General features: G+C 39.5%; 3 protein-coding genes across 5 annotated transcripts; 1 reads left to right on the forward strand and 2 right to left on the reverse strand.

Annotated features, from left to right (window-relative positions):
• Positions 1 to 955: 955 nt before the first annotated feature.
• On the forward strand, positions 956 to 5,538 carry LOC124305449 (beta-mannosidase). Its single transcript, XM_046764913.1, has 11 exons — positions 956 to 1,094; positions 1,177 to 1,206; positions 1,287 to 1,433; positions 1,508 to 1,656; positions 1,742 to 1,947; positions 2,019 to 2,277; positions 2,349 to 3,075; positions 3,158 to 3,586; positions 3,647 to 3,861; positions 3,948 to 4,151; positions 4,232 to 5,538. The coding sequence occupies exons 1-11, from the start codon at positions 956 to 958 to the stop codon at positions 4,550 to 4,552; spliced, it is 2,826 nt and encodes a 941-aa protein (XP_046620869.1). The 3' UTR covers positions 4,553 to 5,538.
• On the reverse strand, positions 4,952 to 9,603 carry LOC124305450 (transmembrane protein 245). 3 transcript variants are annotated; one of them, XM_046764915.1, is made up of 10 exons: positions 9,366 to 9,603; positions 8,757 to 9,274; positions 7,435 to 8,442; positions 7,170 to 7,334; positions 6,872 to 7,070; positions 6,604 to 6,788; positions 6,418 to 6,518; positions 6,311 to 6,328; positions 5,911 to 6,213; positions 4,952 to 5,791 (listed from the first exon to the last, which is right to left on the reverse strand). In XM_046764915.1, the coding sequence occupies exons 2-10, from the start codon at positions 9,270 to 9,272 to the stop codon at positions 5,587 to 5,589; spliced, it is 2,700 nt and encodes an 899-aa protein (XP_046620871.1). In that variant the 5' UTR covers positions 9,273 to 9,274; positions 9,366 to 9,603; the 3' UTR covers positions 4,952 to 5,586. The 3 variants fall into 3 exon arrangements, with proteins under 3 accessions (XP_046620871.1, XP_046620870.1, XP_046620873.1); XM_046764914.1 differs by having other exon boundaries at positions 8,757 to 9,603; XM_046764917.1 differs by lacking the exon at positions 6,311 to 6,328 and having other exon boundaries at positions 4,953 to 5,791; positions 8,757 to 9,599.
• A 1,998-nt stretch (positions 9,604 to 11,601) lies between these two features.
• Positions 11,602 to 15,636, reverse strand: LOC124305454 (protein HEXIM1-like). The gene has a single exon (XM_046764926.1). The coding sequence runs from the start codon at positions 15,512 to 15,514 to the stop codon at positions 14,141 to 14,143; it is 1,374 nt and encodes a 457-aa protein (XP_046620882.1). The 5' UTR covers positions 15,515 to 15,636; the 3' UTR covers positions 11,602 to 14,140.
• Positions 15,637 to 15,684: the final 48 nt, after the last annotated feature.

The following is a 15,684-nucleotide window of genomic DNA, read 5'->3' on the forward strand; positions in this document are numbered from 1 at the left end:
AGGAAAAAAAAAAAAACGTTTCGATTGTTAAACATTCCACTTGAAATTATTAGCATTTTACTGATGTACTACAGTTCAGATGGTGTAAATAAGTTATTGTTATACTGTCGCTACAATTCGATATCGGGACTACATAAAACAAGAAAATGCTACAGTCAACAGCTTATTACCTCCTTTTGGCGTAACGTGGCCATGACCCAAGCGTTTTGTAATAGAGAATATGCAAGCGTTGTACCTATTTTGTTAACTGACGTTGAATGTCGAAAAAAAAAAATACCCCAGCAATTTTGGTATGAGCAGTGATTAAGATGAATTAAAGATTTTTACAGCATATTTACATGAGAAGGGAAATTATACCGACGAGCAGTTTTTACGTCACAATCTGTGTACAGAAAGCTTATTGAGTTAGCGATAGGGTTTCAAAAAACTGTTGTATAAATTGTTTGCCGATCATACTCGTCGATTTAAAACTTGTACTAATTGGAATAAGATTCATAATTAATGTTTTGCATTCGCAAAAACTTTTATGATTACAATATTAATAGATTTAACTATTTTATTTTTCTTGAACTTACATTTTAAATTTCATCAAGTATTTATAACCGAAGAGTACAAGTTTTGTCCGCTCAACTGCATGGCGAGCCCAAGTCACCATATTTATCTTTGTAAATAAAGTGTGATAAGAGACATGCAAGCAGATTTGTTTACACTCTTATCAGTTTGATGTATAAGGTCGCAGGTCAAATTAAAGTGAGGTATTTTGATAGCATACAACTATAATTGACTTGAAGACTTGCTTGAGTTCAGTTAATGTGGCGAACCAGATGATTTATCAGTTATAATTGATGCAATCAGAGATTTCTAACCACCGCCTATGATCGGAGGTTACCTTTCAACGACAGACAAGTCAGCTGCACTCCACATCTGGGGTGTTTGAACGATCTCAGAAGAATTGATGTGCAAAGTTTCATTTTCCAACAACTTGAAAATGAAATTAACCCAAGTATCACCTTTCCTTTCATTGTTTCTCTTTTCCTTCGGTGCTCAATCAATCAGCTTAAACGGTCGCTGGAATGCCTACATTCTGTCTCCGAGTAAGTAAGATGATTTCCCAGTTGCAGACTTATCTATATTTTTCCAGAAAACTCACAAAATTCTTATGACATTTGTTTACAGATGACACGTTTCATAGGCTGAACGAAGGCAGTGAGTAGCTTAGTAGTTATTTGACGGATTGCGGTGTTTCTCTAGTAATCTTCATTACTTACCTCTTTCCAACTTTGCAGCTGTATCGTTTGATGCAACGGTACCTGGAGGCGTCTACACAGATTTAGTCAAGGCTGGAATAATTCCAGAAAATTTAATCGGTCAAAATGATGTCAACAATCGTTGGGTGGGAAATCAAATCTTCGCATTTACCACCAGCTTCAATGGTACGATACATTGATAAACGAATCCGTGTACAAGTTTTGGCTAATGTTTTTTATCGTAAATTATAAACCCACAGTCAGCGTGCCGTTCCATGAAACTGCAAATGCAATTTTAACGTTTCATGGACTGGACACATTTGCTTTAATATTTATCAACGAGATACCAGTTGGGGAAGCGACAAATATGTTTGTGAGATATCGATTCGACGTGACAAAACATTTACAGGTAAATAACAACTAGGGGTTTTTATGCTATGGAATCATGCGATTCTGCGTGGATAGTTTATTTTACATTTGTCGTTACACCGCAGGTTGGGGAGAATAATTTGAAAGTGATATTAGGTTCACCAATCAGGGCAGCCAACGAACTGTATGACGAACAGAGCCGCAAGTATATAGTACCGCCCCAATGCGTCCCCAAAGAATATAACGGAGAATGTCACGTAAATCATATAAGAAAAATGCAAGCCAGTTTTTCATGGGACTGGGGCCCAGCGTTTCCTTCAATTGGAATTTGGTAAGATTTTCTTCCTCTGTGAACCTTTTCTACTTTATCACCTTTACTCTACAATTTTTATACTTTTTCAGGAAAGACGTTGAACTGGAAGTTGTAAAATACATTTTGGTAACTGATGTGACTGCGGATCTCTACAAGAAAAATAACACCTGGCACATCCTAATAACAGCGTTCGTCAATACTGTTGAAACAAGAAACGAGACTGTTGTTTGCAATATATTTGCCGACATGGAAGTTAATGGAGGAACCCATGTTAAGAACTCGAGTGATGCGACATTGAAAATGATTGAACAAAATGCTAATGTGTCTCTTGTTCTCAACATTCTTGATGTAAGCGATTACGCATGATTTTATGAATTTATTCACAGAACAGTTTGTGAATAAATAACAAATGTTTTCAGAGCGATATCGAGAGATGGTGGCCAAATGGTTACGGAGATCAACGTCTTTACCCATTAACTATTGAAATAACGGTTTCCAATGAGAAAACGCGTCGGAATTTGAAGATAGGTTTCCGAACAGTCCAGTTACTTCAAGAGCCGTTGACAAAAGGGCTGAATTTCTATTTTAAGATCAATGACGTTCCTATGTTTGCAAAGGGCAGTAACTGGATTCCGTCAAGCGTATTTCCAGAGCTTTCAGCGGAGGAAGGGACAATCAGACAGCTGCTGAAGTCTGCGAAGGACGCGCATATGAATATGCTTAGAGTCTGGGGCGGCGGCTTTTATGAGTCTGATTTATTTTACGAGATCGCCGATGAGTACGGAATAATGATCTGGCAGGATTTCATGTTTGCTTGTGCCATGTATCCAACTACTAACGATTTTCTGGACTCCGTGCGACAAGAAGTAGTGCAAAATGTAAGGAGGCTACAGCACCATCCTAGCATTGCAATTTGGGCTGGAAACAACGAAAATGAAGTCGCGCTTTATGGTAACTGGTATGGAACCGGCACTAAAGAAATCTACAAGCAAGACTACATCAAACTGTACGTTCATGTCATTAAGACCGAAGTAGAAAGGGTAGATCCGAGTAGGCCGTTTATGGTCTCCAGTCCTAGCGACGGCCTGTTCACTGAAAAAAATAATTATCTTGGACCGGACCCTTATTCCAATTTGTACGGAGATGGTAATAGCAGTCTCCAATTTCCACAGTGGTAATTCAAAATCTTAACGTATCATCCATTGCAACCAGCTTCAATTTGTTTCAGTACACTACTACAACTACATCAACAACGGATGGGACATAAATCAATATCCGAGACCTAGGTTTGCCTCGGAATATGGGGTAGAGTCAATTCCGTCGATACACACCTTGGCAAGTGCAACCAAGAATATAGATGACCTCAAGGTCAACAGTTCGTTCATGAAACATCGTCAGCACCTCCCAGGCGGATATGAATCCATGGAGACTCTAGTGAAGAAAAATTTTGAACTTCCTCAATCTGATAATGCGACTGATTACCTCATCAAGTATATTTATTTAACGCAAATCAACCAGGCTGTCTCGATTAAGATTGAAACCGAGTTTTACAGACAGGCTCGAAGCAGTCTGAACTCCGTGGGAGAAGGAATGACCATGGGTGCACTGTATTGGCAGCTCAACGACGTTTGGCAGGCCCCGTCCTGGTCATCAATAGGTGAGTTTCAATAGCATTGATAATTAGACACTGAATTACCGAATCTTCTTGTATATCCAGAATTCGGGGGTCGTTGGAAAATGCTTCATTACTATGCCCAGGAATTTTTTGCACCTATAATTGTCACATCCCATGTTTCACCCGCGAGTGAACTGGAGCTCTACGTGGTATCGGATAAACTAACTGAGATCAAGAATTGTAGCTTGGCAATAAATACTTATAAATGGAGCTCTGCTATGCCAGTTCACACGCAGATCATTAGGGAAATTACAATTGTAAAGTATTATTTTGCTCAAACAATATGAAATCCTCAACGCAATTGGCCTGGTGTACTTTTAATAGTAAACTTATCTGTTTTCAGTCATCAAATGCCGCAACAATGGTTGCAAATTTCGGGCTTGATCATTATCTTGAGCAAGCTGACTGCGGTGGGGTGACTTTGAGAAAAAGAAAGTGTATCATAGAGCTTGTGTTGATGGATAAAGATAAGTCGGCTATCGCGCCAAATAACTACATTTATCCTGCGCCACTGAAAACAGTGTCATTGCCGTTGGCAGATATTCGTGTAAGTTTGAATCTTAATTCAAATTTCATCGGCATATTTCTCGTTATTCATCCAATGGAGGTCTGACGTTTCTCTTGCAGGTACATGTTCAGCAGAAAAATGGAGAAGTGGCAAATTCAAATGGGTCGGATTACACTATTGTACTACGATCGAACAGCATTGCACTATTTGTGTGGTTGGATCTGGGTAGTGAGGTAAATGGACGGTTTTCGGAGAATGGTTTTCACATATTCCGTGGAGTGAAGATAGTTTCTATTCATTCTGAGGAAACAACGACAGCTGAAATTATTAGGCAATCACTCTCCGTTACGACATTGTCAGATATTTATGTTAATCAAAAGATAAAAACACCGCATTTCTTGAACCAGCGAAATGACGAACCTGAGTTGATCGTATACTAGGTGAAAACTACGCATCTTTGTTAGAATATGACGGAATATTTATTTTGCGTGAAATGAATGACAGAAAAAATACCATCAGTATCTGTGATTATACGAATCACAGTTCAATTAGAATTGATTCACAATTAAATCCCGTACTTGTCACGGTGAATATAGATTTCAAATCCGACGAGCAAAATTAATATAATGATGATTGCGATGCAGGTGATCCACATCCAGTACATCTTGACTAATTCGATTTACACCCATGTAATGTTATTCGCTTTGCACACGTTGTTTTTTGTTACACTCAATCTATATCCGGTTAAAGGGATTTCCAACTCATTCGATAAATATTGAAACAACACTATGACAGTTAAATAAATTAATTTTTATTCAATATAATATGATTTTCGTTTTTCGCACAGCAAATTTTTTTTCCTTTCATTTTGTTTTTCTTATCAAAGTAGTAACAGTAACAGTAGTATGAAGTTGGTTTAGTAAACAAAAAAGCATAGCAAAATAAATATTTATATTCTATATAAAATACATACACTATGTTAATATTAGACCATAAAAATGACTATACTGATAGTACTTTAAATACAGACTAGGTATGTACCCGCGTTCATCGTCGTCGTCGTTATTATTATCACTTTTGCTTCCAGCACGTAATTTTTCTCTTTGTTTTTACAACGTTTGTTCCATTTCGTGTACACTTGTAAAATTTTATCGAAGTTCAGAAGCAAGATTTACGTAAATATTCGATCGACAATAAACAATCTTTCAATTTGGCAATTAGATTTGAGAGAAGCTGTAATAGCGAATGCGTAACATGTTTTGTCATTGCTAGTTGTAGAGAACCTTGAAGTATACATACGATATACTCTTTTTCTAGATGTCTTCATCGCTGCTTCAAGTTTTCTTGCCTTCGTTTTCATTGCATTTACACGCTGTAGATGACTTTTCATTTATCTACCGCGAAAATGAGAAGCGTTTAACGCTTAGGTCTAAATAAAAAGACGCGAGACAGTTACGCTCTTTCATGCATATCGCTATATATCACCCCCTTTCAAATGACTGAATTGAGATTTAAGTTTATAAATAGCCTCTTCTGACGGAGAGTGGAGATATCGTCGACTCAGATTTATGGCCACCATTATACAGCAAAGTAACAGCGGACCAAATATCGCACCTTGTACCCCAAGGCAAAAGACGCCACCTGCTATTGAAAGCCCGGTCAAGTACGGATGACCGCCCCTGAAAATTAGAAGAAGATGGAATATTAGAAACTCTCAGTCTGACCATAATTTGATTGTTTTACAAAGAAATCCTGGTATTGAATTGGGGGGGGAGATAGAAAATGCATTTGCAAATACCCCTTAATCTCCTTGTAAAAATCTGTGACTACGATGTTGAACGGAGCAAAATGGAACACGAAAAAGGCCAAGGCAACCATGGATCCTCGAGTAAACCACAATTCCATGGCTGCTGGAACACAAGCAATGTATGCATCCAGGAAAGGAACTGCACCTAGCATAGTTGCGAACGCTGATGGAAGGTAAACTATTTTCACTTGGAATAGATTGTGCGTAAACCATGTCCACATTCCAAAGAACGATGCGAGCTTGAACGTTGCCGCGAAAACGCCGATCACTGCTTCTTCCAGGGCAATGGCGAATCTGAAGATTTCGAAAAACGAGAATAGATTAAGCAATATATACAACATCAAACAAATAAGTGACGAAATCTTTGAATTATTGTATTAGACAAACATACCGTCCAATGCTGAGAATGCTTTTGCGAAACAAAAGTTATTTGAATTTTAATTCGAATATATTACGAAAAACAATATTTCGTCGCAATCGGCATCTTCCAATACGTACCTATTGCAGCTTATCGGGCTGAACACAGTAATCAGTTCTATTGGCTTATAAGTCTTTCCACTAGAACTCAGCAGATAGAATAGTGTTGTGAAGAACACTACCTGTAATTGTACATATGTATGGAACGATGAATAATTTGCCGTTTGATTTTATAATGTGTGGACAGATATTGACGATCGAACGTACCATGCTGAGCATGAAGTTGAGTACTGCAGAGCCACTCATAAGTACAACATACAATAACTCGGTGAAAACACTCGTTATCACGGATACGTTTCCTTTGACTATGCCCCAAACGGAATCCAAAAGTGACATTAGAATCCCGACGTTTTCTTTGGCAAAATTTTGTACGCTGGTCATGTTGAATAATTCTAGAAAACATTATTGTGAATCACATTAGAAATTTCGACCTTTTGTTGAAATTCAGGTAGTTTTTTTCATATTTCGTACTAACGCAGTGGCGCTTTTCCGAAGCTGTCTTTAAAACTTTCCCATACAGAATAGGCGGCATCAGCGTCTACTGTAGGGCCAACCATTGCAGGATCGGCGTTTGACATCATCCAAGCTTGGTAAAGCCTGTCCCATAGCTCAAGAACCTTTTTCTCCATCATTTCAGCCTTTATCGGTTCCATGTCCTTAACGAGCCCTTTTATCTGCGAAATAATTGACGAACTTAATATGAAATCGTTTGCCCAGGTAAGAAGCAAACAATGAATGGGAGGTAGACGAGAACGTGAAAGTCGTTTACTCACACCATCCGATATCGCACTGCGACCATAAGTGTAGGCATTGTCCAGCACGCTGTTAACCGAATCTTCCCATTGCTCTGGCACCCAGTCTATGTCTGCGTTATTGACTAGCGAAGAGTTCAGAGCATCGCCCGTGACTTGAATCAGGTGCATACCCTCAGCATAAACCTGCAGTAGGACGAAAATAGAAGGATCTCAATATGTGCGTATGAATCATCTGAATTCTTTTCAAATGATCGAACATTTGTTCTTCTTTGAGCCCACTCACCTGTATGGTGATAAAAATTGAGGCACAGGTAGTGAATATGAGCAATCCCAGGATAACAGCTGTGGTAGCTACAGCGTCTACAGACCCCTTCAAGACTTCGGTCAATTTTTTATTCAGGATTACTCCTATTTTGTACAGGCCTCTGACATGCGCAGGGACCAATGCTTGATGTCTCTCGTTGCACCAGGTAGCAACAGTGTCGACGATAGCGCTGTACTGTTTGTCTATAAACTTCCAAAACCCGCAGGAGCTTCCGATTTGCTTGATCAAATAGTAGGCAATTGGCAGGGATAAGAGTTGTATCATCCATTTATGTTTCCAAACAAGCATCCCGATGCAAGCGTATAATGCAAAGTACATGTAATATTCCGTGTTCACTGTATCGTCTTCGATATCCAGTGACAATTTGAAGTCGATTTTCAACTTCTTTAAAAAATTTCGCTCTTGAGCTATTGACCTTGCGCGCATATTTTCCATTGACTTTGAAGTTTGCGGATTGAGCAGATGCTCAGGTGACATTCCGACATCTGCATCTAGAGACATTGACTTGGTGCACAGCTTACTCTGAGGTGGCAGAGTTTTCAATTCTTTACTGGTTTCAAATTTTTGTTCTTCCAGCTCAGAGAAAAATTTTGGCGTTCCTTCGCCCGACGAACGTGGTAGCATACATACGTCATCTTCTGGTGTTAGTGATTTGGAAGAACTATCGTGTGGTATTTGACTAACGAGATGATTAGAGAAAACTGTGCGGGCAGCGTCTACGAAGGTTACTCTTCTTCCCTCCATTCCCTGACGCTCCAAAACTAGAACTACTTCGTAAATGAAACCCAACAGGAAAAGCAGCTGCAGAATGACGAAGACGATCACCTGGTACGCTCCGATCAAGTTTGATATATACAAGCTAACAACAAACCATATAACGAACGACATGTAGCGGAATTGGATAGAATTTCCCGGTGACCAGTATACGTAGAGGACGGACAAATACCCGATGACAATTGTTGTTACCTGGTAAAGAAATAATAATATTGTTGTGTTGATGGTTTACTGAAACTTAAGAAAAAGATCCTCATTTAATCCTGTATTACACAACAGTAGAATGAAATAGAAAAACAGAATCCCTTGACTCGTCATCAAAATCTTATCTTTCTATACTTGAATAACGTAAAATGCCTTGAATACTATGGAGTCACGGCTATTTGTCTAGCTTTGCAAGTTAGCTGCAGCAGGTCTGACAAGTCAAGTTTATTTATAGGCAATAACTCATCAGACAGTCATTTGGAATTTTCCCGAAAGATTTTAGACAAGAGTGCTAGGCTTACCGTCAGTAAACCGCATGTTGAAACAAAGAAGTTGATTATGGTGTTGGCGATCTGGAACTCCCTCCAAATGATGCAAGTGAGAAAACTCGGAGTGTAGTTATAGATGAGTAGGAGGGTCGGAATGCCAACCAAAACGGGTCCGATGTATGTGAAATACTTCCTCAGCAGCGAGCCGATGATTTCAGAAACGTCGTCGAAAAACCGGAGTGGAATTACAGCAACATTGACTATTAATGGCTTGTTGGAACTCTCCATAGTAACGAACCAGGACTGTACGGCGGTCGTGAGTCGCAGTTTGAAGGGAAAAAGTACAGAGCCGCACAGCAGCGCCCATATCAGCGGCTTGACAAAGGGACTGAGTATGAAATAGAGGCCGTAGAACGCAGCGGAGGCTGCGAAAAGTAGAAAGAGAGCTACGGCATTGTAGAAGCCCTGCTTGAGTGCCTTCTCGTGACCCGGACTAAACCCTCCCAACATGTTCAGGAGATTGTCCATCGGCGTTCGCGGTGCCTCCATTGCTAATTTACAGAGAGGGAACAAAACGGGGGTAATGAGCGTTAATTTTACTCACGTGCTGGCGTGAATCACTCGTAAATACGATTACTCAACTCTTCCAACCCAATATAATTACTATAAGCTGTATATGCGCGCTATTACAACATAGCAGACGACTCTACCCGTCGACCAGCCACGGACCATGCGTCTTTCTCAGTCGTTTGACAGTTGCCGCCATGACAGTCTCGAGTAGTGTGAAGTCAGCTGCTGAAGTTTCCCCGTTTCTAAATGATGGTCTCACGCCTGCATGTGAGGAGCTCTCAGTTTTCTCGTGCCAATTGTGCAATTGAAAAGGTAAAATCTCGATATTTCAGCGCCTAATTGCTGTGGGGTCAAAATTTGAGAACGGTAAAAACCACACAATACCTGTAAAAACGGGAGTTAGTATCGATAAGAAAGTATCATCGTCAGTTTGGGATTCGTTGCAGTTGTCGTTCGAATGCAAATTCAAAAGTCTGGATATCAATCAGTTCGGAGCTCGACCGCATCGGTAAACAACGGTAGGGCAGGGAAGGGATTGTTTGCGGCATAGGAAATTGTGGAGTGTTGTGGATGTTGATGGGTTATAAATAAAATGCCATAACCACAAGCGATAATTTTATCGGAAAGGTTATAACGCACGGCAAAGGGTACGTATACGCATATTGTATCTATATATTTGAATTGTATTTGCGGTATAGTTTTAATCATAAATTTGTATAATACACAACGTCTGTTTTAAAAGCAGATGAAAAACATTTATGTACTCTATGCGTATTCGAAAATCGGCGTAATAATATCGATCACAACTATATTCTATCTAAATATGAATATACGCTTCAACGGATTTGAATTTTTATAACTTAAAAATAACAAATATTACCAAGTCTTTTTTTGCAACTGCAGTGTATATGCTAATGTAAGGTTATCAGTTTCATCTATGCTTAACAAAAGATCAACATCGATCAGAGTCTTTGCAAGCCTGTGAGCATTCGTCTTTACTTATACATTCATTTTTTCATTTTATCTTATTTTATTTTTTTAATCTCTTTATTTCCATTTTATCAAACAATCTAATATTTGGCATATTTCCGCATGGGTTTTATTTTGTACACCCTTGGAATAATATTTCACTGATATATCACAGTACTTTTTAATAAATGTACATTTATATATATATATATATATATATATATATATATATATATATATATATATATATATATATATATTTATTTATTTCTTCCTTCACAATTTTGATTATTAAATTGGTCCGGCAAATTAACACAGTTTTTATTCGAGTGAAACAAAAATTCAGCAATTTCAGAATACAAGCGAGTATAAAACGAGTAAGAATTATCGGTTGTTTTATTTTTTTTTTCAAAGTAATTTGAAGATATAACGATAGTTATTCGATTGTTTTTTAAGGCATTGCAAAGTTGCCTCTAAAATACTCTAAATAGATCATTGACAGTTATCGCGGCAGCGATGTTGTGGTTAAAATATTAAAGAAAAATTGCAATACAATTTGTCGATCGAAAATACTTATATTCGTTATTGGAGTTGGTATAGTGAAAAATGCTTTGAGATTTATTAAGAATGTTACTTGTCTGTATGTGAAGTACAAAATAACGATGTATTACGGATTTCTAATCAGAAATTCGTCGTAATGGTTGATATTGGCATTTCTCATAGTTTTCTTTTTTTTCGTACACAGTATTGGCAAAAATAAAAAAGAGATAAGAATGTTATCAGTTCGAATTTATTTTGTAAGAATTTAATCCATCGACCATTTTGATAGACCAAAAGGTATATGTTTTAGCACAAACTTGCATAGACTGAAGTTATTGCTATATTATCATAATGATAGTAAAGCTAAGTAGAACATTATCAATTAATAATAACTAAGAATAGCAGCAGTAATAGTATTCGGTTGAAAAATGAAAAGAAGGGGAAGAAAAAATATGTATCTATGTATAGGTATGAGCTGTCCTTGAGAAGGGCAAAATCGAATTTCAATGGTCTTACCCCCCAAATTGGTTCGAAATAATTAAAAACAATGTCCGAATTTTTAAAAAAATTTCCCTCCATATTTACCCACGCCTAGGAAGTCTTACTTTTTCCCATAAGAAAAGCATTGGTTTTTCGGGATTTCTAATCGTTTTTTTACCGCTGCCGTAATTATCAGCTAAAAAATCGCAGATTCTCAGAAAATGGGCTCGGAATTTGGGCTAGATCGATCGACTCTTTTCCGCGTTTTTAGAGAATAAAGATGTGATCGGTCTAGCCCAAAAATGCCTTTTTTTTTTTCATCCCCTTTGGGTCGGAGGTGGAGGTGGAGGGGAGGGGTGCAGGGCAACGTGGTATCTGCGCCAGCCCGAAAATGCTTGTATCGAATTCCAAAGAATTGGACAAAAAGGTAACATAACTGTCAACATTTTCTGAGAATCTGCGATTTTTTAGCTGATAATTACGGCAGCGGTAAAAAAACGATTAAAAATCCCGTAAAACCAATGCTTTTCTTATGGGAAAAAGTAAGGCTTCCTAGGCGTGGGTAAATATGGAAGGAAAATTTTTTAAAAATTCGGATATTTTTTTTTAAATTATTTCGAACCAATTTGGGGGGGGGGGGGGTAAGACCATGAAAAATTCGATTTCACCCTTCTTAAGGACAGGTCTAATATATGTATATATATATAGCATTCTAATTTACCAACAAATAAATACCGTCACTCGTCACTTTATCTTCTTCAGACCATTAACTAATTCTAGGCTTAATCTATCGTCTATACAATTATACAATCACCCGTCAATAATTTATAACGGGTGTGTCTTTTCATCACAATATTTTTATTAAGCATATACTTAATACAATCATTCACTCACAGCTAAGAATAGTGAGAATTTTTAAGCGATCGATTGGTTATGAAATTTGTTTAAAAAGTTTTCTTTAGTTGATGGTCTGTTGTGTCCATTGGTATTTTGATTAGTTATGTACAGTCATAGACCGTCCATTCCGTAACTAACAGCGGCTTAATTAATTTCAAATCGATTTCCGCGAGGAATTGAGAAGTACGGTTGTCAGGCGCGTGTTTCTAATTTTTCACGCGGCCCATAGCTATTATTATTGATAGATGATTATCATTATTATTATAACTATCAATATGAATATTTTGAATTCTGGATATCATGTAATATGATACCCTGAATAATCAAGCGCACATTAAATAAATGAGATGCTAGCATGTGTATTGATTGCCAAAATTCCGATTAAAAAGGAAAAACCTAATTTTTGCATTTCCTTCTACACGAATATCCATGCGTGTACTGTAAATTATAGTTATTTCTTTCATTTGTTTTGTTTTAATTCTTTTTATTAGAACACTTCCGCATCATTCGCACGTAATAAATAATAAACGCATAATCTTTTTTTTAAGTAGTTATTTTATAAGAATTTGAACTCAGCTCTCGCAAAAACGTTTTTACCAATTGAAAAACAAAAACTGTTCAATATTAGTTCTAGAATTCAAGCGAATAAACGGGCACAAGGTACGTCAAATACATAGAAATTCGACTTCAGCGCACGATTTAATGACGAACAAACATTCGCGCGATCGTTACAAAACGAGACTTGAAAATTTCCTTCGCAACTCACGGCCGTCACAATTTTCAATAAGTTTAAGTATATAGAGTTGTTTTCTACCATGAAGCTACTGAAACAGCGGATGTTGAAAATTTGGTTTGTTGATCGGATAGAATGCGGTGTAGCTGAATGAATCAGGTAAACGCCATGAACTGAGATAATTCTTGCATAAATTAGTTTATAATGCTGAATCGCGGTTACTTTTGCGTGTATATACTATACATTGTGTGATTATAAATACAGAATAAATATATGTTATAAATAATTTATTCCTCAACCGAAATAAGTCAAGTTCGTCGGCCGGTAGCCACGTGATGTCATTTTTGATGGTATACAAGTATAGCGATTCGGAACGTAATTTGGATTATCTTATTGTGACGCTACATATCAAGGCGATCCTCGACATGCCACTTATTATGCGTGTGTGTGTGTGGGTGGATGTTTCGTTCCTCTTCTTATTTTGAATTATCACAGTGCACAGTACGAAGGAAATTTTCTTCCGACTATCAATATACTTCTTGCTACTCCGTTGTTAATCATTATATATCCTTGAAAATGAGTACGACAGTGATGATGGATAAATTATATACCATACTATACCATATTATGTATGCAGCAAACTCATTACAAAGTCCGTCGTTTAAAGAGAATTTTATACATATATATATATATATATATATATACACACACACACACACACACACAACGTATAAATCAAAATTCACCGACTAAATGAAACAAAAATGAAACGAAATGAAATTGAATAAAACCACAACATGTTTAATTTTTCTTGTTCCTTTTTAAACGACACACCTAGCTGCGAATCATGCCCAGCAATACATGCCAGCATAATGTAACATAATATACTATACTGTATAAACCTAACAAGAGCCTGCTAAACCTCTGCATAATAATATGTATGTTATTTATATTATTATTATTATCATTATTATCATCATCATCATCATCATCATCATCATCATCATCATCATCATCATCATCATCATCATCGTTATTATCATTATGCACATATATAACATATTCTTATGTACAAAACAGTCTTAGACGAGGAGGTTTTTGGTAAAAACAAGAAATGAGACACGGGATGAGGAAGGGCGGGGAGGAAAAGGAACAGAAAAATAGTACGCGGAGCGATTAGCGGGCGGTAGATTCGGGATAACGTATAATGTACGGGTGATTCCCAAGTCTATGTGGGCAGACCATTTACTTCCTGAGACGTGGCATTGCCGTTAGATATGATATTTCCGGATAACGGGGGAGTAGCAGAGCGGTCGCCGGGAGTAGCTTCCGTAAGTCTTGAGCCGTCGTTCTCGGGTCCGTTACTGCTGCTGAGCTCGCTGTCGCTATCGGTCAAACACACGCACGAGGAGGAATCAGCAGGCACCGTCGACGAGCCGTAGCCGTTCGTTTGCCTCCGCTGTTCCTTCCTGCCGATCACAGCCGCCGCGGCCGTCTGCGAGTTGCCGACCGAGTTTGCCGACGGTACCGGACTGTCGCCGGCGCAGCTGCACGAGCTCGAATTGGTGCTGGTATCGCTGTCGCTGTCGCTCTCGCTGTCAATCGTGGAAGCGACACTGCCACGCCGCTGTCCCTTCAGGGCGTCGTTCTCCCGCCTGAGCTGCTCGTTCTGCTGTATAAGATCGTCGATCCGTTGCTGGCAGTGCTTGAGCTTTCTTGCGATCTCAAGCTCGGCACCCTGGGGGTACTTGCCGTTAGTATCCGATACCTCGAGCTCTTCCATCTGGCAGAAATTCTTGCCCCGCAACCGTTTCGTGAGAAGTTCAACCTTGCTCTCGAGCTGAATGTATTCCTGTATGAGCTCGGTCTTCGTCAGACCGCCGAGTCGCTCAGCGTGCAGGTCCTCGTACGCGGTCGAGAACTCCTTTGTGAGGAATTCTTCCTCGTCCTCGGGCGACGAGTAGAAGTAATCCTCGTCCGAATCTATGCTGAAACTCGAATCCCGCGTCCGCGGCGGCGCGGAGGGTTTCTGAAATACGGTGACCGCCTCGCCGCCGGCACCAGCCGCCAGCTTCTGCTCGAGGTCGGGAAGGTCGCTGTGGTCCTCCATGAGGAACTGGGTCGTGTTGTACGGGGCGGTCGGCTGCCGACCGGTCTTCGCGACCCGCGAGCCGATACCGCGTAGCCTGACCCTCTGACCGTAGGATAGCTGTTGCTTCAAGTACGGCTTCAGCTTCCTGTGCTTCGGTTTGCCCCGTCGAGTTTTTCGCTTCTTCGCCGCCGCGTTATCGATCGCGTCCTGCTCACCGCTGCCGCTTCCGCTTTCAAATTTCCCCCCCGTCTTCCGCGGCTTCTTGTTGACGTTCTCGCCGCGAGATGGCGAGCCCCGGCCACCGGCCAGTTCGTTGAGCGGAGTCGGGTCGAGCCGAGGGGCCGATTTAACAACGCCATTTACGTCACGTATGCCACCGTCGGCCGCTGCGCCGACACCACCGTCACCGTCACCCAGCGATTTGTCCGCGGTTGTTGATAACGGCTGACTGTCGTCCATGTTAGTTATGTTGTGCAGTATCTGTCTGTTCGTAACGGCACGCGCACTCATCACCCCCTCTCAAAAAGCACCCTTTATACCCACTAGGTAACTAACCTCTCCACCGATTGGAACACGACTTGTACGCTCCCACTATAAACAGCGACTGAATCGCCATTTTTAATTCAATCGTGCGATAGGAGGACGCAGCGTGCTTCAGCTCGCGCGGTGGGGGGATTCTC

Source organism: Neodiprion virginianus, chromosome 5 (assembly GCF_021901495.1).
Source record: "Neodiprion virginianus isolate iyNeoVirg1 chromosome 5, iyNeoVirg1.1, whole genome shotgun sequence".
NCBI lineage: Eukaryota > Metazoa > Arthropoda > Insecta > Hymenoptera > Diprionidae > Neodiprion > Neodiprion virginianus.

Coding starts and splice junctions, on each gene's coding strand:
- LOC124305450 (XM_046764915.1), bottom strand. CDS start 9,272: ATGGAGGCACCGCGAACGCCGATGGACAATCTCCTGAACATGTTGGGA. Junction 7,071..7,169: donor GCAGTGCGATATCGGATGGT/GTGAGTAAACGA, acceptor ATTATTTCGCAG/ATAAAAGGGCTCGTTAAGGA. Junction 6,519..6,603: donor TCAACTTCATGCTCAGCATG/GTACGTTCGATC, acceptor GTACAATTACAG/GTAGTGTTCTTCACAACACT.
- LOC124305449 (XM_046764913.1), top strand. CDS start 956: ATGTGCAAAGTTTCATTTTCCAACAACTTGAAAATGAAATTAACCCAA. Junction 2,278..2,348: donor TTGTTCTCAACATTCTTGAT/GTAAGCGATTAC, acceptor AAATGTTTTCAG/AGCGATATCGAGAGATGGTG. Junction 4,152..4,231: donor TGCCGTTGGCAGATATTCGT/GTAAGTTTGAAT, acceptor TTTCTCTTGCAG/GTACATGTTCAGCAGAAAAA.
- LOC124305454 (XM_046764926.1), bottom strand. CDS start 15,514: ATGAGTGCGCGTGCCGTTACGAACAGACAGATACTGCACAACATAACT.